The sequence below is a fragment of the Stegodyphus dumicola genome, chromosome 11 (assembly GCF_044657685.1).
Source record: "Stegodyphus dumicola isolate Sdum_Otavi_A_Nest chromosome 11, ASM4465768v1".
Lineage (NCBI taxonomy): Eukaryota > Metazoa > Arthropoda > Arachnida > Araneae > Eresidae > Stegodyphus > Stegodyphus dumicola.
Window position 1 is genome coordinate 83,241,343 of NC_140778.1, and position 24,344 is coordinate 83,265,686.

At 31.0% G+C, this 24,344-nt stretch overlaps 1 protein-coding gene across 2 annotated transcripts in view; it reads left to right on the forward strand.

Moving 5' to 3' along the window:
- Positions 1-368: 368 nt before the first annotated feature.
- LOC118195507 (presequence protease, mitochondrial) overlaps positions 369-24,344 on the forward strand; it is a 75,002-nt gene continuing 51,026 nt past the window's right edge. For both annotated transcript variants that reach the window (XM_035366834.2, XM_035366835.2), the window contains exons 1-8: positions 369-505; positions 3,859-3,961; positions 5,140-5,246; positions 9,384-9,535; positions 11,744-11,858; positions 14,695-14,791; positions 19,165-19,325; positions 22,386-22,512. In XM_035366834.2, the coding sequence (XP_035222725.1) occupies positions 456-505; positions 3,859-3,961; positions 5,140-5,246; positions 9,384-9,535; positions 11,744-11,858; positions 14,695-14,791; positions 19,165-19,325; positions 22,386-22,512 (912 nt within the window). In that variant the 5' untranslated portion in view covers positions 369-455. The remainder of the gene's footprint in view (positions 506-3,858; positions 3,962-5,139; positions 5,247-9,383; positions 9,536-11,743; positions 11,859-14,694; positions 14,792-19,164; positions 19,326-22,385; positions 22,513-24,344) is intronic.

Consider the following 24,344-nt stretch of genomic DNA (forward strand, 5'->3'; position numbering starts at 1 on the left):
GACTTCGTCGCTTAATAAGAAGGATATCTTTATACTCTCGGAGATCGGAGATCACCATTCATGAAGTGGTGTTCGACCCGAAGGTCTTTACCACTCCATGTTTATCAATCCCCTAAGGAGCTGTAAAAGTTCGAAAAATTCCATAAAAATGGAACAGTTCTGTGCACTTGTAATAAAAATGTAGTCTTCAGTAGTGAAGAGCATACGTCACGTAATCTCTGAAGTCACTGGACTGTATTTCAGAGTTGTAACCAGAACTTTTTTATATTGCCTATTACGGCGTTTCTTTGATATTTTTGAAGGAACTGTGTGCAATGATCAAGCCTCGATGATGTAACTATTATCCGTCATTCAACTCCTAATTTAATTTATTTTCCTGTTTTGTTCAGTTTTAACGGTCTGGCAACACTGCTCGTTGCACCGGTCAACATTGTAGCAGACAGCGAACGGAGACGATGGCATTGCGTTTTACATTTCTCAAAAATTTTCAACGTAATTATCGAAGGTAATGGCATATTTTGTGAATTACTTGTAATCTAAATAATATTTAAATATTATTTTCCGTACATTCTTATGTCTTTTGATATACTATAAAAAATGTTTTATGATGCAAGAAGTTATGGTTTTACACGTGATGCAAAATTGCATATGACTGAATGAAACAGAAATTTCTTTTTGCGTACAGATTTTAAATAAAAGAAATTTGCACATTTATGGTACACTTTGCTACATAACAATGCTTTTGAGTACAAATAAGTTTTTCGCCAACTTTACGAAAATTTAATCTTATGAAAACTTTACAAAGCACTGATCCATCAGATGTAAATGTGTCTGTCCCAAATTCTTTTGCAAAATACAGGAGATCTCCAATTATCCGAATCAGTTGGGACCGGACCCCATTCGAATAATAAAAAGTTCAGTAATTGGATTTTTTTCTGAAGAAAGGGGACACTAATTAATTACTGTATGTTGAAAATAGGAGAAAAAACTATTTTTAAAGAAAAAGATGTTTCAATTAACTTAAATGAAAATGCAACACTTTTACGTACATGTTATATAGTGTACTGTGAAGTACTTACAAGTTCTGAATGTCATTGCTTGTTGAAGATCTCGGCCAAAGTAAGCTGCTTCACTGTCTTCATCCATTTTCAGGCAGCCAAATTGCTTATCCACTTGAGAATCAGAAGCTGCATATGGTTACACTTGGGCTGACGCTCCATCCACTTCACTGTAGTTTCAATGTCAGCAAACCCTTCACTAGCTGATGTTTTCATGTCTGGTTCAACTTCGACATTAAGATCATCTTCCTCAACAACTTTCTTTTCCCATACTTCCAATAAATTCATTATAATTTAGAATTTGAAACCCAGGGTCTGAGGAATCACACACAAACCATTCTGCTGTATCTTCAGCAGTAACTTCTGAACATCCAGTAATTTTCAGGAGAATGTTTCTTTATTCCTCAAGTGACATGTCATCCTCATCTTCTCATGTATCTTCCCTTTCCTTTTCTTGAGCTACTTTTTTCTTTTTCTCCTTTGCCTTCTTCAGGTAATTCTGAAAGTGATTCGGATAGTCGGGAGTTTTGATAATTGGAGTTGTACTGTACCTTAACTTTACTTTTATCAAAAGCTCTGTTTTAACACATGGCAACATAACTCACAAGGCAATCCAAAGAGACAAACGAAACGGAAGATTTTCATCAGAATTTAGTTTGCAATTTATTTAAAACAAACATTCAAAAAGTAATTTTTAATGGAAAATTTTGGTGGTAACAGTTCAGGTATTGTTATTTTTAATATATCAAACATATTATCATGCCTGAATATGAATTCTGCTAGTTATGGCTGTAGGTGATGACTGACAAAACATAACACTGTATCCCTGGTCTTTCACTGGTCTTCATAAGGTTCTACTTTTTGGGTAAAGCATCTAGTTCTGTCAAAGGTGGAAAGATTGAAAATAGTAAGCATATTAAGTGTTTAATAATGAAAAACTGTTATATTTTAAAAGAGACAATATTTAAAAGAGAAAGCTAAAGAAACAAATTATGTGCATGCACACCAATTGGTAACCATTTGTTTCTCACTAAAGTGGAAATGTACATATTAAATATTTAACAATGAAAAGTATGTATTTTAAAAGACAATTTTCACCTGCTGAAGAAAAGTAAATCATGTGCACAATCTAATTAGTAGTGATTTTTGTCTCATTAAAAGAGAAATGCAGCAATTCCTTTCTTCCACTAAGGCCCCTACTTTCACCCCCCTTTTTTCACTAATAAAAAAGGGGAATATGCTGAAAAGAGATGAAGAAAATCGAGTGAAGTACCTATTTTATCATTTATAATTGATCTGGCAACATTTAATAAAAATATACCATAATATAAGAATTACCACATTTTGTTAAAATTAGTATCTCTTTATTTACAAGAGGAAGACAGCAATTAAAAAAAATTGCAAAATTCAGCCTTGAGTTTGATATCAAACAAGAAGGTGGATTTATTTTAAGAAACAATTCTTTATCCTGAGCAAATGTTCTACTCTGGTTCAAAGAGATTTGTAGATTATGAACTTCTTTTTAGAAAATGAAAGTAGCTTTCAGTCGGTCATTTGTGGATCTCACCAGCTGTCTAGTGCTATGAAACACTGGTCATTCATTACAGATTCCGTGAACTTTACTGGTTGCATACAAGTTTTCATATTTAACATGATGATATGATTTTCGTGTATCATAACAAGGATTTTCTATTACTTATATATTATTGCAACCATCGTGGTAGAAGTTGTTGAATTTTCAGAATGGGCCAAACTCTGGTAACCCTACACATAAAAATTCTTCTAGCAACCATGCTTGTAAAATCCTTCAGTCAGACAATGTCACAATTTTTGTATGCATTCTTTTTGTTGTACTCCAAGTTCTATCACTTTTTAAGACAAACTGCAAAGTTTTTTCCCCCTTTAAGTCAATTATAAACTGTTGTTTATGGAATTTGTCGGGAATCTATGGTAAAATTTCTGCTGGAAGAGCTTTTTTGCCGTAAAATTGCTAAAGGGAACAATGATCAAATGCATTCGGTAAACAGCTAAAAGCCAATATTGAATTTAAGAAAATTTTGTGTTTTTTAAGCAAAACTTGATTGTTGTGTACATGGCGAGAACACCAGTAAAAAATTATAGAAAGATTTTTCAAAAAACATGTTTTATTATTTTTTAATGCTTCCTTTTATTCTTATTTAATAATTCAAATTTGTATTTAGAATTTTTAAAGTGTATTTTCTTTTGACATGTTGATAAAATTTGTTGACTTACAGTAAATATCAGTTGTATGAAAATATTTTTTTAAAAAGTCTAAAAAATCTTTAGCTTGCAACTGATAATTAATTTTTGCTTTTCATCTGTAAAAAATCATGAATTGTGCCAGAGTGGTTGCATTAATACGCAAGTATCGATTTTCCTAGTCATTTGTTTAACACATGTAAGTTAAATACATTTTAGTTCAAAAGATATTCCTTTCCTTAAGCTGCTTGCCTGTATTTTTATAACAATTTTTAAAGCAACTTTTTTTCACTAGGAATAAATTTTCTGCTCCTGTGTAAAATAGATCTGAAACTAAGGAGAAACTGAAACAGATTACTGAAAGAAACTGAGATCTGAAACAAAATTCTTGATAAGAAATGACTCACATCAAACATTTTCCTTAACAAGCCTGAAAAAAACCTCTGTTCTGATTTTTTACTCCCATATTTAACTTGTAGTAGTTTATGTACAAATGTGAATTGCAGAAATATAAAACTAAAGTGTTTGTTATTATGTAAATATCTTTGGTTAATACATAAACTTTTTTTCCTTCCATCAGGTGGAACCACTTTCAAAGATGTCGATATTATTCAAGCACTTCCCCAAGTCATGATGCAAAGTATGCTGTAGGCAGTAAAATTTTAGGTTACTCTGTGAAAGAGGTAATCTTTTCATTTTTCAGTTAGTTTGATTCTGACATAAAAATTATTGGGAATAATATATTTCAGTGTCCCCCTTGGCAAAAACTTTTTTGGCGCCATTCCTATTTACGTGCAATACCCTCCCAAGTTAAATGGCGTCTGAAATATAATGCAATAAAACATAATTAAAATGTAACAAAATTATAATCTCAATAAACTGCATTTTAAATGAAAATAAAACCAGGAAATAACATAAAAATGGAAATACTTGTTATCTAATCTGCACAGCACAAAAAGGAAATTTTGACAGTAAAATCCTAGTATATGGTATCGACTTGGCACACATTTCAAAATTATCCCCAACACCAAAATGGCTCATCATAAATACTGTGTTTACTACTCATCATAATGTCGCCAATGTACAACGATTAAACCATACTGACCTACCTTATTAGAAATTTCTGTGACTTTGATGTGAGGCACACAGAATTTTTAAGCAGCATCCAAAAACTATTTAAAATTATCTGAACTAGAATCTGTATAATGATGTCACCACATAAATTCACAAAAGTAAGAATCAAAAATATACTCCATAGTGCTGGACTGTCGGTGGCATTTCTTTAGAAAATCCCTTTTTATTACACCCCGACATATCTTCGATAGTGTTGATATGAGCTCTGTTTCCAGTCAAAATCCTTAAATGTCAGTGTATGATTTACTGAGAGGTGAGCAAGGCCATTATCAGAAAGGCAACAGTAAATTTTCCATTAATTGGATATGATCATTGTTCTAGGTAAGATATTCCGTTAAATTACATCCAACAAAGTTTTTCTTCTGTCCTCAACCACTTTAAAAATATCTCTTCTGCTCCCTCATTCTATACTGCTAAACTCCCAGTTTACCACCAACAACCATTTGGTGATGTAAAGCACAAAATAAGCATCGTATTTCCTAATCGACATCCAGTGCAGAAATAAGCCGAGATAAGTGTTCTCCCAACAAGCTAAATCAGCGCAATCATGCATTGCAATCAATCACATCATCATAGAGTTTCCAAAACATACACCATAAAATACTCAGGTGACCATAAATGAAACTTAAATACAAGGTGATAATCCAAGGGGTACCCCAAAATACAGACTACCCAAATTATTACTTTGAATGAAAGTATAAATTTATTAATTATGTTTTACTTACAGGTAGAAAAAATATCAGAACTCAATCTTACTGCTATTCGTTTGGAGCACGATGAAACTGGAGCAGATCATTTACATCTTGCTTGTGATGATACAAATAATCTGTTTAGGTAATTTTACTGAATTATTGTATAGAATCAAATAATTTTGATGTACATGATAGTACAGTACAAAGTCCGTAATCCGGATTCGTAGGGACATCGGCGATTCCGGATTATAGATCATCAAAATAAATCTGGTAAGATGGCATGCAGAAATAATACAATTAAAAATATGAAACCGTAATTTATGAAATAAAGAGCAATCATGATCTAAATCAAAATTTACAAAAAAAAAAAAAAAAAAAAAAGCTTAATATTTGTTTTAGTAAACATTTCTATCAGTGTAAGTTGTTTAAGTTGCTTCATTTCTTGTGCTAATACAGTCAAAAGTCTTTAACTCCTTCGAGCCGGGTAGCGAAAACGCGCATTTATCGCGGAGGCCGGCAGTGTCTTACGCGAGCGTCTCTCCAGGGCCGGGGGCTTCTTTGCTACTAAGCCTAAATCCATGAAATTCCGAAGTATCAACGCATTGTTTAATAATGCTGTATAGAGTATTTAAACGGCTTATGCTTTATAGATATTTATATATATATACTTTAATTACCTTATTTCTTGTTTAAATGCATATTTTACACATTTTATTTAAATACTCACCATTTTATGACTTTTAACATTATACATCTGAAAACTAAATATATTACTTAAAATTCTCTTTTCGTATGAAAAATTTGAAAACAGGGATCTACACACAGTCCTACATTACATTCCTTTCACTCGTAATAACTGATTTGCCATTTTGGAGGATTTTTCCGGGAATGTCAACAAACGAAGCATCATCGTCTCATTTTCTTATCAGTCTCTTCTGAACAAAGTTTTGGAAAACGTCTTTCAGTTAATCTTTCAGAATCAATATCTGAAATATTTTGCATCATTTCTATTTCATGCTCTGTTAAACATTTTCGACGCTTCGACATTGCAACGGTAAAAACAGAAAGAATTCATGTCTAACAAGATCTAATTATTTTCTAAAAACTGAACTGCAAACCGAAATACTCAACGCTTTAGTGCATATAAATCTTCTACTTACGATAAACAACTACCACGTGCGAATAAAGTGCGATTTAAAGAGACGTCATAAATCACGCCATTCGGAAACATTAGTTCTTCCCCATTTGTTTATATAATCAAAAACACGTATATGTGAGTCATGCTTCTCTCATTTCGAGTAGAAGGTCTAATGTATATGTATCTGAAACCATATGGACATACAGTGCCATCTTGTGGCAGAAATTATAGTTTGAAAAACGTTCCAGGGTACTGGCACAAATACATTACAATCGGCAGTAAACGGGAAAATGCCCTGGCACGCCTGCGTGTCGGCCGGTAGGTGAGTGTGTTTGTTGCTGGCACGTAGACGTGACAGTTGGCGCAAAGGGGTTAATGGACGTCCATTGGAATAATCCAGACCTCAAAGCTGCAAACTTTCTGCGCATGCGTAAATGCATTATGCGTTTACGCATCCACATAATACATTTACGCATGCGCGTTTAATGTATAACGGACAGTATAAGCTAAGCTAAAATTATCTAATTATCTATTTCAGTTAATGTTGCATATTGTGTTGTTCCTTAATCTGCTAATTGGATCCGCCTTATTATTTTTTGCAGACTGTTCGAGCGTAAATGCATTATGTGTTTACGCATCCACATAATACATTTACGCATGCGTGTTTAATGTATAACGGACGGTATAAGCTTAGCTAAAATTATCTAATTATCTATTTCAGTTAATGTTGCATATTGCATTGTTCCTTAATCTGCTAATTGGATCCGCCTTATTATTTTTTGCAGACTGTTAGAGCAATTTTATAAAAGTAAGCTTGAACTTTCGGTTATGAAAAGATCAGAAAGAATTTCCGATTCTGGAGCTGCCAAAGGATCTACAGAGCGAAAGCATGTTTCGATGTTCATCAAACAAAAAATGGATAAAGGCATATCCTTTGTTTCTCTAACCATTCCGAAATCTGTTTATCAATTTCACGCTACTCTGCGGGGGAGGGAATGTCGCGGCGCACAATGAACTGAGAGTTGATCTGTCAGCACTATCCTTATTTTCAGGGCAGATGTTTTTATTTTATTCGGCTTATAATTCCTTACTAAATGTGGTATTTCATCTCGATGTACTCCGTCTTTGATATGATTTAAATCAAATTCCTCGTCATTATAAATATCATGAATACGCATCAAATAGTTTTCTGGTTGCAATTTTCTAATTTCGACTATGCGTAATGTACGCTTTATGCATGCGCGCGTTGAAAGAAATGTTTAATAAAGTAAACAAATAAATATTAAGCTTTTTTTTGTAAATTTTGATACCCTTTAGATCATAATTGCTCTTTATTTCATAAATTACGGTTTCATAGTTTTAATTTTATAATTTCTGCATGTCATCTTACCAGATTTATCTGATGATCTATAATCCAGAAAAACTGATAATCCGGAATCGCCGAAGTCCCGACGAGTCCGAATTAAAGACTTTTGACTACTTTCTCTTTAATTCTATAAGCAGACATAATTTCTTGTTCAGTTACAAAGTTCTACTGTTCAAGTCCTTTAATTGCTGTGTCGAGAATACCGACTAACTTGTCAATAGAAATTTTTTCATTTTCAATAACGTTCTCTGTTACTTTCTTCACTATTGAAAGTGCGCATGAGTAAACGCTTTACTGGCTTTATGCGCATGCGTAGTGGAAGCGCGCATCAAATGCGCATACGTAAGTTTGTGGCTTTGAGGTCCGGATTATAGATCATTCCGGTTAATGCACATCCGGATTAGAGACTTTATACTGTATGTATAAAAGAGAAAGAGAGGAGAAAGCATATATTTTGTATAACACTAAAGATGATTCAAAGCCTCACAGTCGTGAAAAAAAATTTTCTTGCTTCTGGTTCTGCAAAATATTCGTTTTCGGAAAATTTTCAGTTTTATTTCTTCAATTTTCATTATTGAGTTTCATCTTAGGAAACTGATTTAAAATGAGGTATAAATCAAACCATTTTTAAAATTAGGTAAGGGAAAGTAAAAAGAACTTACTGACAACTCATCTGCTTAGTCATTTGTAGGAATGGATGGTTTGATCAAGGTTGTCTTTTTTATGAATATAATTATGTGCTACAAATTGCAGAAAACAACAAATATACCTTTTTGTTTTCGTGAACAAACTTACCTAGAAAATCAATAGATGAGATTCTCTTACTATTTGATCACCACACACATCTTCTGCATATTGAAAAAATTAAGTTATAAATTTGCCATTACTCCAGCCCATCCATCTGGAAATTGTTAAGATCGCTTAAATCGTATGTCACCCACAAGTATTTAAGATATATGTATATACTGTCTTGATCCGCAATGAAGATATAAGCACAGAAACTTTGCTTACTAGACGTACATTAATTCAACGTCTAGAAAATTATAAGTAAGAATTGTGAAGCATAAAAAAGTTTTCTATAACACTCTGCCAACCAGTTCATCAGTGAAAGTAGCACATTTTTAGTTAAACACTTCTTTGGTGATTCACACTCAGTAATTGAATGGGACAAGGCTAAAATCATTGCCAAAGCCGGGCATAAAATCAGCTTAAATATTAGAGAAATGCCTGAAATCACCAGTAAACCATGTTGCAAAGATACCTTCACTTCAAACTTCTATACATCTGGATGTCAATTCTGACTACTGCAACCCTGCGGAAATCAATAAAAGATGATGAACATTATCAAACCATCCATTCCACCTCCAACTGATGTAGCAGATGGATTGTCAGTTAAAGCTATTCTGCTTTTATTTATATTTAAATCTGATTCCAGCCTGTCGACCTAGAGTATTTTTTCATTTTTTACTTCATTTTAAATGCATGTCTGCTGGCTTATTCTTTAATAGCACTTTTATGTATTAATTTAAATAAGGCATATTTTGAAAATTGCTAACAGTGTGGCCTTTTAACAATTGCAGTTGTGGTTAGTGGTATTAACAATAATTCATAAAATTTTTGTTGTTCTTAGAGATACACAGTTATTATTTGATATGTTTCATTACTTGTACATTTTATTAAGCGTAAAGAATTTTTTGAAGAAGTTGCAATGAACAGATTTTCTAATGTGTTTTTTTTCTGTGGAATGATAGTATGTAAATAATTTTTTCTTTTAGTGTTGCGCTTAAAACCATTCCCGAAAACAGTACTGGAGTTCCTCATATATTGGAGCATCTTGCCCTCTGTGGATCTCAGAAATATCCATGCAGAGATCCTTTCATGAACATGTTAAATAGATCTTTGGCTACTTTCATGAATGCTTTCACAGGTTAGTAAAAAATTTATTAAAAATAGCTATAAATTCTTATATTTCTATCTTTGAAATTTTTTTATGTTGTCTTTCATTAGCCATAGGCCAAAGAAAAATAATATTTTTTGATTATCCACTCCTCCAAGTTGTTGTTTTAAATTCATGAAGGTTCACGAGAGTAATATGCAATAGTATAAAAATGTAGTTCTCTATCAAAGGTATACAATTGTCATAAGTTGAAAACATAAGATTTGAATGAGTGCTTTCTTAGAGCTTAAAAAAATTGATGAACATATCATGTCAGGCTATGACATGTTAGTAAAACCATAGGATGGATAACGGATGAAATATACTCGACTAATACAACATGAGTTAAGTCTCCTTGACAGATCATTTAGTCAGGTACTTGATGGCTTAGTAAATTATCCAGGATATGATGCTAGATTCCTTTTCCAATCTAGTCTTCTGCAGCAAGTTTCCATGCCTTGAAATACCAGAATCATTCGTAGCTGTTGGCCACATCAATAAGACACATCGGGAGGACACACAGTCTTCACCACCGTCGGAAGAACACGCTCACTAACATTGAAAGCTTTCAACTCCGAGATTATATACTTTTCTTCTTCTGCTCAGTGCAGCCGCAAGGGAGAAAATGTAAATTCCCAACACAGTAATGTTGCTAACTTCTTAACGATTTTGTGAATTGGTAGAAAAAGCATTTGCTTGGCAACTTTATCGTTCTTAGGTACTGCTGTGGTAATAAATAATAATAAAAAGAAGCACAGTATTAGAAACAAGAAATTTTTTAAGGAAAAAGGAAATCTGTATGGCTGATATTTACATTTTTTACAACTGCAGGATACTTTAAATATGCATTTGAGGGACGAACACTGTTTACACAAATGGTGGAATATAAACATATAAATCCACAGTACTCAAATATGTGTGTATTAAACACATACATGTGTTGTTTACTGACATATGTATATTAAAAAATACAGCAGTTCTACCAGACAATGAAATGGGGGATGAAAATAATCAGAAGGTATCATAGTTTCTGTGCAATTCATTTAAATAACTGTGACTTATGGATTTCAAAAGAGGGCATATCTCTGATAACAGAGGTCCTTGATTTTCATTACATTTTTTTTTGGGGGGGGGAGTGCATTTCACGGGAAGAGGTATCCATTCTTTTGTTTTTCCTTTCACACTGAATTTTTGTATTATTGAAATAATTTGGAAAAGAAGAAGGAATTTTACCATTTTTATTGCTACTTCTTTATGAAATAATTTCCAAAAAACAATATCTCTTTGCTAAATTATGTTTTTACAAAGTTGGTATTTATTGTAAATTAATCAGTTGCACTTATTTCGGTTTTTTATAAAAAAGTTATTTTTAAGGAGTTGATCAATTTTTAAAGTTCTGTACACTGTATTTATAGGTTAAAACTCTATTTATTCTAATTTTCAAATATTTACTAAATTTCTTTGATTTTTAGACCCACCTTTCTATTCATATAAATTTTGTGCAAAAAATATGGTGCATTTTAAAAGTGCAGATTTTTCTGAATTACTAATTATTCCAAAATAATAAATTTTTCTAACTATTAATTTAAATAACTATACTCTTAAATTTAGGTTAAAATAACATGCTGAACAAATATTAATTTAGAAGTCAAACAAGAAATGTCAGCATTGTATTTGTAAATATAATGCTGATTTTTGTTATTTGACTTCTAAATTAGCTATACTCTTTGTTAAATAAACTAAAGTAAGTTATTTCAAAACTATTTTCTAAATATATAGCAGCATTTTTTTTTTTGTGTATTGTAATTTATACCTAAAATCAAAATAATTTTATCTGTTAATAGTATTAAAATAAAAGCAACATCTGAGAATTGGAAAAAAAAAAAGTGTTTAAAATTGTTGAGCTAATAAACAAAAACATGTCGTAATTAAAAAGTTTGTAAGTTACAAATATGGAAACGTAAAAAAGATTCAAGAAAATCAAATTGAAAAAGAAACACAGCTGTGTGAAATTTAAAATAGTGTTCCTAATTTAAAATTTTAAAAAATATTCAGAATAATGAGCAATAAATAAAATGAACATGCTATATAAATGTATCCTGTTTGAATTTAGTGCAAAGAATTCATCAAAATGTACCTGACTTTAACGGACATTTTATTTTCTGTAATTTTGAGCTTATCTTTTTCCTATCTTTTTAGGTAGTGATAGCACAATGTATGTATTCTCATCCCAGAATGGGAAAGATTTTCAAAATCTTCTTTCAGTGTATTTAGATGCTGTTTTTTTCCCATGCTTGAGAGAAAGAGACTTTAGGTAAGTTTTTGTTTTAAAGCTAACTGAATACTGAAGAGAAAAAAAAAAAAAAAAAAAGTGTATGAGTAGTAGAAGTAAGTAGTGATGTTAGTTGTGTGTGTTGGCAATTTATGCATATGAACTAAAATATGTAATTGCATAGAAAGCAGTTACCATATTTCTTTTGCATATTTTTAACCTTTTTTATTATTTTTTATCTTCTGAAAATTGAGAGGGGAAAATTATATGAATAATTAAATTTCGAAGGATGTGACTACAGTAAAAACATAGCAAATGAAGTAGTCATGGATAAACTACAGGTAACTATCACAATATAATTTATTTAAAAGAAACCTACATTCCAAATAAAAATGCATAGTAATATTAACATTATAATATATATTATGATATCTTCATTTCTGCTTTCCTGTAATTTGAATTTAGTCCATTCATGGTGTTTCTGCTGTTCTTTAGGCCTCAAATTGTCCATTAATAATTAGAGAAGGTGAATATGATGCTGATTCTTTGAAATAGATTGAATGTCAGTTTGGATTTGTGTTGCTGTGATTGGTCAGTTCTTGTATTAGGTAGGTTGTCATAAAGGTAGTGATAAACAGTTAGAAGGAGAAGGTTCAAGGTTGGGTGATCTTGGTACTGTACTCTGAACTCTTTGCCCGGGTTCGTCTTTGTTAAACACATGAAAGCAATCAATGCATGGGCAAATCCATTTTAAGTTTAGGGGAACTTGTTCTGGGAATGCATTGAGATAGGGGAAATTAAGTAAATATTTTACACTAGACTAGACACTGGAATGCTAGTCCGTTATACTGTCCGTTAATGGGGGGGGGGAATGCATGAGGGAATACAACATATTTCTACTTCTTTGATTCGTTTTTGCTGTCAACAGCACTTAATTACTATTCAAAATTTGATAAAAAAAAGTCTTACGGAAACAATCAATTTTTTAAAGACAACTGTTTGACTTTTATCTTGGGAATATTAATACTGTCAAAAGTCGTTAATCCGGACTCGTCGAGACTTCAGCGATTCTGTATTATTGATTTTTCCGGCTTATAGATCATCATTTTAAATCTGGTAAGATGGCATGCAGAAATTATAAAATTAAAAATATGAAATCATAATTTATGAAATAAAGAACAATTATGATCTAAAGGGTATCAAAATTTACAAAAAAAAAGCTTAATATTTATTTGTTTACTTTATTAAACATTTCTTTCAATGTAAGTTGTTTAAGTTGCTTCGTTTTATGTGATACTTTCTCTTTAATTCTATAAACAGACATAATTTCTTCTTCAGTTACAGGGCCCACCAGCGGCCGAGCGGTAAAGTCGCTGAACACTGGTAGTTCAGTCCAAGGTTCGAATCCCATGAACGGACTGGCTGCATGGGCGTTTTCGTGGTTTTCCCCATGTGTAACATGTATACGACTCAGTTTCCCTTAGAAAGTCCTCCACGAAGGCATCCCTCCTCTTAGGCAGATAGCCCTTGAGGCTTTGCCATAAACACACACATATTTCTTCAGTTACAAAGTTCTGCTGTTGATGTCCTATAATTGCTCTGTTGAGAATACCGACTAATTTGTTAATCGCAATTTTTTCATTTTCGATAACCTCCGTGTCACTTTCTTCACTATCGGAAGCAAATTTTAATGACGAGGAATTTGATTTAAATCATATCAAAGACTGAGTACATCGAGATGAAGTACTACATTTAGTAAGGAATTATAAGCCAAATAAAATAAAAACATCTGCCCTGAAGATAAGGATAGTGCTGACAGATCAACTTTCAATTGATTGCACACCGCAGCGTTCCCCCACCCCTCCGATCCGCAGAGGAGCGTGAAATTGATAAACAGATTTCGGAATGGTTAGATAAACAAAGGATTATGCCTTTATCCATTTTTTGCAGCAATTCCACTTTTTGTTTAATGGACTTCGAAACATACTTTCGCTTTGTAGATCCTTTACATATTAGTAAATATATATCAGAAATTCTATTTGACATAATCGAAAGTTCAAACTTACTTTTATAAAATTGCTGTAACAGTCTGCAAAAAATAATAAGCTGGATCCAATTCGAAGATTAAGGAACAACGCAATCTGCAACATTAACTGAATTAGATAATTTTAGCTTAGCTTATACTGTCCGTTATACATTAAACGCGCATGCGTAAACGTATTATGTGCATGCGCACACGCAAATTCACAGCCGTGCGATGCATGCGCAGAAAGTTTGTAGCTTTGAGGTCCGGATTATAGATCATTCCGGATTATGGGTGTCCAAATTAACGACTTTTGACTGTACCATATTTGTTTGCATAGTCCTTTCCCATCTTTTCCTTGGTTTTTTAACATAATTCAGGAAACTATGTCGTACTCACATAATTTACAGCTTCCTTTATGAATTCTTAAAACAGATTCATTCTTTCATCTTCTGTAGATCCACTCAAAATTTATTTTTATACTCTCTTACAGTAATAATCTCTATATTTAAATTATATAGAACAAGATGTTTCATTTAGTCAAACATATGAGTTGTCGCATAACATGTGAAAGTAAAAATTGTAAAAAATAATTATTAACTGATTTTTTTCAAATATATTTACTTTTTTTTTTTTTTTTTTGGTAATATTCTAGTACCTATTCATATTAAGTTCTTCCTTTGAAGCCTTCTTTGGAAATGGTAAACTGATGCTGTTTTTTAAATTTCAAAAATAAGAAATATATACGTTCATTTACGTGTCATGTCAGTGAAATAAAGAAATTTGAATTCTTAATACCTTATTTAAAGAGATTTATGTTTAATTTAATTATCTAGGCCTTTTCTGTTTTTCTAGACAAGAAGGTTGGAGATTAGAACATGAAGACATTAATGATAAAAATTCTCCTATTATCTTTAAAGGTGTTGTCTTCAATGAAATGAAAGGAGTCTTTGTGAGTAAAAAAATCAGTTATTTATCTTTCACTTTAAAACATTTATTTGCATACAAAATTTTTTAACTCTGAAAAGAAATTGCATTGGTATATTTTTGCATTCTTAAAATTTAATCCTTCTCTGTTTTATTTAATTGTTGTTTCAAAATGTAATCCTTTTCTGTTTAAAAATATTTTAGTCTGTAATAGTTTTTATCAGATGTTTAAAAATGTATCTTGCTGTCTGTTCTAGTTTATACTTATGAAGCTTGAGAATGTTTCTGTTTAACAAATTGAAAGTAATAAGTTGAAATCTTAACTTTGGTGCTATGCTTTCAGCATTACTTATTTCATTTAACATGATACAGGAGAGTGAGAATGTGGTAATGTTTGGCAGCAAAGTATCTAAGTACATATGAATTTGGATCATTCAAGTCCAATAAAATTTTGAAAAATCTTTACATTAAAATTTTTAATTTCAAGATTATGTTATAAAGTAATATTCATGAATTCTTCATCGACAAAATAGGTTTTGCACTCATATTGCATGTTTTATAGCTGTGCTAAGCTGAAATTAACAGTATTTTAGCATTGATTGTATATAGTTTTGAAATATTTTTATGAAGTGAAAATAAAAAATTTGTAGTTATACATGTATGAAAGTATACTAATATGATGCCCATTTGCAGCATATAATTTCTCATTTTGATAAATTCACAGCTATTAAATATAAGGTGGAAGATACATTTCATGGTATCCCTTGGCGATTTGTTTCACGGCATTCTTGTTTACGTGCAATACCCTCCCAAGTAAAATAACATCCAAAGTATAATGCAATAAAACATAATTAATACATAAAAAATTATAATCTCGATAAACTGCACTTTAAGTAAAAAAAAAAAAAAAAAAAAACTAGGGAGTAACATAAAAGTGGAAATGCATGTTACCTAATCTACACAATACAAAACGAAATATTGACTTACCTTATTTAGAAATTTCTGTGTCTTTGGTGTGTAGCACACAGAATTCAAAAACTATTTAAAATTATATAAATCGAATATATATACTGCCATCGCCACATAAATTCACAAAAAAATCTCCTCCATACTGCTGGACTGTCTGTGGCATTTCTTTTGAAATTTCCTTTTTATTACACCCCACATACCTTCCATGAGCTCCAGTTACCAAATCAATAAAAATCTCATTGCGTAATTTAACAGAGAGATGAATGAAGCCATTTAAATCGTCATTTACACACCAGTCAATCAATGTTTTCTTTTCCATTTGTTCCAAAGCATACAGAAACTTCAGGTTAAAAGTACCACCAGCAGGCATTTTATGGTATAAAGCACAAAATAAGCAAGGTATTTCCTAACCAACATCCAACACATAAATAAGCCCTGAAGTATTTTCCCAACAATCAAAATTATCACAATCAGACGTTACAACCAATCATGTCATAATAGGGTTTCCATATATTGGCGATAAATGAAACAACAACTTAGCAATAATCCAAGAGGTACCCTAAAATATAGACTACCCAATGTAAGTAAAATATAAATAAGAAATTAATTTTGAAAAAGCATTAGTGATATGAAGCAATATACATGCAGTAATATATATATCAAGAGTATTATGCGTGAGACTTACAATTCATATCATCTAAAAAAATTTCTGCAAAATCGGGGAGAAGAGAAAAATTTATATCCAAATAAAAATCTTTTTTTTTTAAATGTTTCTTAAAATTAACTGTTAAATTTAGACCTAAAATGTGCAGTGATATTCCATTATTTTTAATTGTTGATTTTAATCAGTGCTACTTCTGAGAGTCAGATTTTCATTTATTGCCTTCTTTTGTAAACAGGTTAAAATTTACAGTTTCATTGGGAATTTTGCTTTTAAATTATTCCAATTATGATAAGCACTCCAAAGCTAAAAGTATTTCATCTTTCTTATATGATTGTTTCATTTTTCTAAATTGAAATCTTAGGTATTTGAAAATAATATAATTAGAATATACTCACAGCAGTTATGTTTGAAAGCATTTTAAATTACATGCTTTGAAGCAACATTGTAGCTATATACCTAAGCAAGACTATGTTAGCAAGTTTCTCTAATACCTTCATCAGTAGCTATTATAAATGTGTCCATGGCACTTAATTGACAGCTGTTAGCAGACAGGGCATTTAGGCAACATGTCCATTTAGTCTGCATGTCTAGTTAGATAACGAAATCTTTCGCTGACAGTGCATTTTAGACAAAAACATTTTAAAATGTTTTAATGAAACTTATCTGTATTTAATTGTTAATTTTTCTATCAATTACAAAATTGCTGTAATTCTTCATAAGTTCAATTTTCAAATCATTTTTTCCTATATTTATGAAATTCATCATTAGATTCTTAAAGATATCATCTCTGATTTTATTTTTTTTTGAATTTTAACGCATGTAAATGTGGTTTGATACTGATAGGACAAATTGAAAGAGCATTGGAATTTCTCATCAGAGAACATGAGTCATATGGTTGAAAAGGAGAAGCTTTTTCACAATTAATCAGCATTTTAACACTTGATCATAATTTTTGACTTTGGATCTGCAAAGATTTCCATAAAGCTTCTTTAGTTAGTAAATTGGATTTTTTTTAAATCTTTCACTCTAGTAAAAATGTTTCTTCTTCAGTACGTTAATTTCCCTAATGCTTTTAAAATTCTAATTTCCATAAAGCTTCTTTAGTTAGTAAATTGGATTTTTTTTAAATCTTTCACTCTAGTAAAAATGTTTCTTCTTCAGTACGTTAATTTCCCTAATGCTTTTAAAATTCTAATTTCTTAGCATTTTTGTTTTTTAATTTGTAGCATTACTATTTTCCTAGAGGGATTATGCTACATTCATTTCATTTTGCTCTCCCATTGCTTTTCATATAAAATCATTTCAGTGCTTCCTCTGAAAAAATTTTCTTCCTCCCTCCTGAAATATAGGGACATATGTCTGGTGGCTCTTGAAATTGATTTCAAAATCCATGCCAACCTAAGGTTGCCTTCATCTAATTTTAAAATCAATACTCTATAATTATCTCACATTAAAAATAAAGACAAAAGTGTGGATCTTGTTGATAAACCTTCTTATAGTGTATTTTAGAAACAGCCTTTAATCAGATAATCCTAGAGAAGTTTGAGTGAAATACTGCCATGAATTGCATCTTTTTGTCTAAATTTAAACTGCATTGTTAGTTTAATGCTCTGTTGGCTAAGTAAGTGTCTGTGACCAGTTATGAACATGAAGAAAAACTTACGTTAAAAGATCTTGGTGAAAATATTAACTGTGCAAGGTGCAGGAAAAAAATCATGTAGTTTAAATTTCTACAGTTTTTCAAATTAACAAAATAGAATGATGTGTATTACATGAATGTGTAAAAAGAAAATGTCTAGGCTTTTGTATACAAAGAACAGAAATTGCTAGATTTTATTTTAAAAAGTTCTGTAATGGTAAAAAGTTAAAATGACATTTAAACAACAAAAAGCTTTTTGCATATTGTTTACACAATGTCAAATGGACTTAGAGGAATAAATTATATTATTTTTAATCAGATACAGGTTGAAGCAAGGCTGACATCTATGCATGTATGATAACGCATCTACACATATTAGGTACTGCCAGGCTTTGGCAACTGGTTAAGCTTCTGCTTTGGATGAAATTCAAGAAAGAATACTCCAGGGGAAGGTGGTCCAAGTGTCTCTCACCCTTTCTGCTACTCACTAATATCTTGAGATGATTTCATCTTAATGTGTATTCTGAGTGCCTCTTGCCACACAGACACTATATGCTTACAAATATCCATGCCTTCTCTGTGATTCGAATCCAGGCCCTCCAGTCTGGCAGTTAGCGACACCCTGTCTAGGAAGCTGTGATTTTAAACAGCTGGCCTTTTAGGTCTTCGGATATTATTTCATGTGACTTCTTCCTTTGAAGATGTGCAAGTGATCAAATGTTTGCCACTTATGCCCATGGGTCTAAGATAACTTAAAAAATGAATTTTTGCTGCTTTAGAAACAATTACCATTGAGGAGCTGGAACATGTTCAGTAGGAATTTTCTTATATTATTTAGATATCATATGTATAATTAAATGAAATCTGATTAAATGTGTGTAAATAAAACTCGGGCATTTTTTCTTTATCTTGGTGCATATTAACTTTATTATTACTATTGCAAAAATTTTAAAGAGGATGAGTGTCTCTGAATAACCATGTATTTTTTAGCATACAGCATCTGATATCTGTTTATCACCTTGTAAAAGTTCATGCACTTATTATCTACAGTATAGCGGGATGTTTTTATCCCGCTATACTGTAGATACTGTTTCATTAACTTATTGTATATATGTTTTAATTTCAGTCTGACCCAAATCAGTACTATGTCTCTAAGCTGCAAAACTCACTATTTCCTAGTAACACTTATTCTTATGTATCTGGAGGTGATCCGTTAGCTATTCCTTCCCTTACATGGAAAGAACTTAAGCAGTTTTATGCAAAGCATTATCATCCTAGCAATAGCAGGTGAGTAGAAATTATGATGTAGAATGCTTTTTAAATGCAATATCAGTTTTCAGAAGAAATAGTTCAGCATTTGCTTCAGTGTTATGTAATTAGTGATATTCTCTTTATATTTATTACATATAAATATCTGTTACTTTGATAATGATTGTTATGGTTATTGGCAATATCAGATACAAACCTAAATATTTATATTTCATCCATGTTGTTTTATGGCTGTAATGTATTGTTTTAGGACTTTATGTAGGTCATTATTTTTTTAAACAATCTGAAAACTTCAAATTACAGTCTTAATAGCCTAAGGAATTTAGTGTTACAAATTTTAAAAGTACTTTTTTTGGGGGAGGGGGTATATTAGAATCAAAATTTCATAGTCAAATTTCAGCTTAGCACCTGAAATAGTTTTAAACTAAAAGGTTACCATAATCCTATTAGTTGCATGGTTATCGTCCAATTTGCATATTTTTGTTCAATTTGCTTGCTTGCTAATGGTATATATCATGTATGATAAGACTTTTGATTCTTCAAGTGTTGAGCCTCATACTCATTTTGATTGTTTAGTAATAAATTAAAATATAATCACATTTAGTTGTTATTATGGGAAAAAACACATAAGAAAAAGCTTCTAAGAAAAGTTCTTAGTAGAGTATTAAGAAACTGGATGTATTGTAGTTGAGTTCATTATGTTACGGTTCGGAACCCTTGTTTTAAATTATACACAGAACCAAGTTAGGTAGTAAGGACTTAGTTATTCCTGTTACTATAACTACATTACCTGAAACATCCATCGTTGTATGTTATGTTCTTTGTAAAAATCTCATTTATACTGCAGTTGAGCAATGTATAAATAATTCTTATGGAATTATGCATTGCTTTGTAGCCATATGATTTTTTTAACTAAATGCAAATTATCAAATAATTCATACCAAATTAAGTATTTATTGAAATAGTTTTATTTGAAATTAATTTGAATATAAAAAATCTAAATTTGATTTAATATTTTCATTTACTATTCAAATTTTTAGTTAAAATAAATGCAGTTCATATATATATCAAAATATTTATAAATATAATTTTTAATATAAAATATCTCTTTGTTTTATTTTGTTATTATATTTTTGCAAATAAATGATGATGTTAAGATTAAATGCTTTTAAGTTCTTAGAATTTTTTTAATATATTTGTACCTTTTATTTCCTGTCTCATTTTTTTCTTTACCGTCTTATAAACATTTACACAACACAACATTTATTTTTCCACTGTGTAGGCTGTGGAAGGCATCATGGTTCTTAACATTGTTATTTATCATCTACATACATAGTCTTCATTCTGAAAAGAATGCTATGAACACATGAATCAAGTAAACATTAATCTTTATGCTATCTATGGTAAAGATTATCTATCACATTTTGATGACACATTTTTCAAAAAGTCAAAAGATGAATTAATTTGTATCTCTTATAAAAATTATATAAATTTCATTTGTTATTTTTATGTGAATTTCATTTATGTTTCATGCTTGGTAAGTGAAAGTAATAAAGAATTGCATGGATATTTGGTCTTGTATCCCACTGAGAAAGTTATTGTACACTAATATGCAATAACTTATCTTCTAACTTGTTATAGCTGTGTCCTTTTGTAAAGTACATAGTGACTTTTTTTTTTAATACTAGCTTCAATATGTTTTGCATTTGCTGTTTTCTTCATGTACCTCTGAGCTTTGAGAAATGAAACAGAAGCAGTTAATATTCAGTGGAATTGCTGAATATTGCCATAAAATCTGGACTGTTCTAATTCCCTTACATTAAAACTGTATATCACTAAAAACCCATATAGTATAAAAGTGACGTTGGAAAGTGCAGATAGACAATTTGGAAATTCATTTGAAGACAGTGGCGCACCAGCGGCCGAGCGGTAAAGTCGCTGAACACTGGTAGTTCAGTCCGAGGTTCAAATCCTGCGAAAGGGCTGGCTGCATGGGAGTTTTCGTGGTTTTTCCCATGTGTAACGTGCATCCGAGCCAGTTTCCCTTAGAAAGTTCTCCACAAAGGCATCCCTCCCCGTAGGCAGATAGCCTAGTGTGTTATTAAATAAACCAAACCAAACCATTTGAAGACAGTGGGATTGCACAACCAGTACAGTTTATAGAATATATAGTTTACAGAATATACAGTTTCTTTACTGTTGTTGCCAATCATTAATGTCAATCATACTGTTACAAAATGTCCAGTTGCAGTAAGATAACTTTCCCGCAAAGCAGGTTTAAGGTTACCAGAAAATGGCAAAGGAAGGCAGGGTTGCCAGATTTGGAACGAAATTGCCCTGCCCATTTGGCGACAAAATTTGTGATATGCCATAGACTGATGGAGAATCTTCTAGAATGAATTCTTACTGGTTTGGCCCAGAATGTTCTCAAACGCAGGCTGAAGCAAGGAGTAGCAGTCTATCGTGTGTCTCGTCAGAGTCTTTTAATTGATATCGAGTGTCTCGTAGTATTGCGAGTTGGTGCATCAAAAGTGTGCATCATTGAGGCTATCGAGTTCATTGTGAATCATAGCGTGGAGTGTCTCAAGAGTACATTGAGTTACGAGAGCAAGTGAACCGAATCTGGAGCTGTACTCTAGCGCTTTGCCGTAAAGCTGTCTGCACCTTTATAGCTTAATGGTTGTGTTGCTGATTGTTTCAGTATACTTGCCGTAGTTTTCCAATGACTGTAAACGTGTTTTTGGAGCTGTCCTGAGTAATACTTCCTAATAATTGTGTTTTCATTCTTCATCAAGTGTTGTCGTAAATCTCTCCAAATCCACAAACCTGTACAGAACACAACAGTACCTTACAGAAACAGGTTGATAAAACTGTGCAGAGTGAAACAGTTATCTTCTAGCCATTTGCATTACTAAAATAAGGAATTGAAATCTATATCCAGATTCTTGCCAGTGTTGCTTTGGCATTACCTGAACTTCCCAGTTGTAAATATGAGATACAAGTATGAAATATTTTAATGATTAAAGATTTTGAATTATAGAAGATGTGGCTTATAAATTCAACCATTTTTCTTTTCAGATTTATCACATATGGAAATTTGCCACTTGAATCTCATCTTGAAAACATCATAATTAATGTTTTGCAAAAATATGAGAAACTAAATGTTGAAAATGAAGTTCCTGATGAAAAAGTGTGGGATAAGCCTGTATGTCCTCGTGCTTTTTATTAAAATATATTAATAATCTTGTAATTTAAAATAAAAGTAGAACACAATTTAAATTAAAATATTTTGACTATTAAATATTCACTCTAAAGGTATGGAATTTGCAAGTAATGTTAAATAGCTAATTCATAAATTATTCCTTCTATTAAAAAATATTTATTGTTGCAAATGGTATTGAATGGACTTTTAGTGCATAACATTTACTTAACAGTAAATTAAAAAGCCAAGACAATATCAAAATTGTTTAGTATTTAATATGTAAAAAAAATTTTTAGTCTAATTTTATATTTTTTGAAGGAGGAATAATAAGCATCTAAAAGATATGAATTAAATTTCGGATTTTTTTGTTTTTTTCTTTATGTACTGCTGTTATTGTTATACTTTATATAAATTAAGGCAATGAATATCATCTCAATTTGTTTTACTTCAATTTTATTATTTACTTCACAATACCTGTTTTTTTACCTCTTATTTACTTTATTATTTCAATTTCTTATTTGCAAAAGTTTTAATTTATTGTCTTAAATAATGAATAATAAATAATAAAACTGTATATTGTGTTTCATTGTTTGTAAGAATTGGCTTGGATATGGTAAGGAACTAAATAATCTGGAAACACTTTATCATAATTATCTTATTTCTAAAATTCTATACTAGATTATACTAGATCATAATTATCCTAATCCTATAATTAAAAAAAAATGCTAAACTTTTTAATTTGTGATAATTTTAAAAGGGGATGTTATGATGTTTTGAGACAATTCAGTTGTCATATTCGTTGATGAACCATTCCTAACAAAATTTCCAGTTATTGACATAGCTACAACTGTTTTTTCCCTTGATTGCAAATATGGATTTTGGAAGTTTAGCTGTTCACTCATTACCATTGACTAAGGTTTCTAACTTTTGCTCTTTCAAAGCGAATTTTAGCTTGATCCAATTTTTAAAGGATGCAAATTCAACATAATGAATAATATCAAGAAAAATCAGTGAATATCTGATACCTAACTGTACCAGAGAAACATGCAATGATTAGTATCAATCTTGAATCTGTGAATGTAGTTTTTGAGAAGTAGTAATAATTAATTTAATAGCTTTGAAAAATTCAGTAGTTTTGAAATATATAGTTATCTTCATAAATTTCCAAAGCTTATATAAGGACCATATCAGGGAAATAAGGAGGCTGGAGAAGAAGATTTGTCTTCAGCTATATTTTCCTGTTTTAACATAAAAGTCAGAAATAAACAATGATATATAAGAGCATCATGATGTTTGAGAAATTGAGATATATTTCTCCTCAAGTAGTAGTATTTTCTGAAGGTTCAGTATTGGCTTAGATATAATAAGTCATGGCAGCAGGATATTTTCTTCTTACTTCAAGCTGATTCAACTAATTTAATACATGCCCCTGCAGTTAAAAGTCTTTAATGTCTATTCATGGCAAAAGAAAAAAAAGGTTAGGCGAGATGATTAGAAATATCTTCAAATTTACTATGAAAATTTTATTTCCGTGTCCATAATGTTAATTCTTAATTTTCATTGTCATGGATTCGAGTAATCCAAAAGTTTCTGACAGATTGTACTTAAGCTGTGTTTTTGTGTTTCTCAGCTTCAGTTTATCAGCGATTTAAATAAATGATTTTACCAAATTAGATGACATTAGTGGTAGGTAGTTGATACAAAAGGCAGAATAGACATCATCTCTGGTTTATTGTTGACCATCTTTGAATCATGTAAACTTCTTATAACTGTGCATAAACCTGATTATCATAAACTTATTTAATCATTTCTGGGTGCTTAGATATTATTTTGTT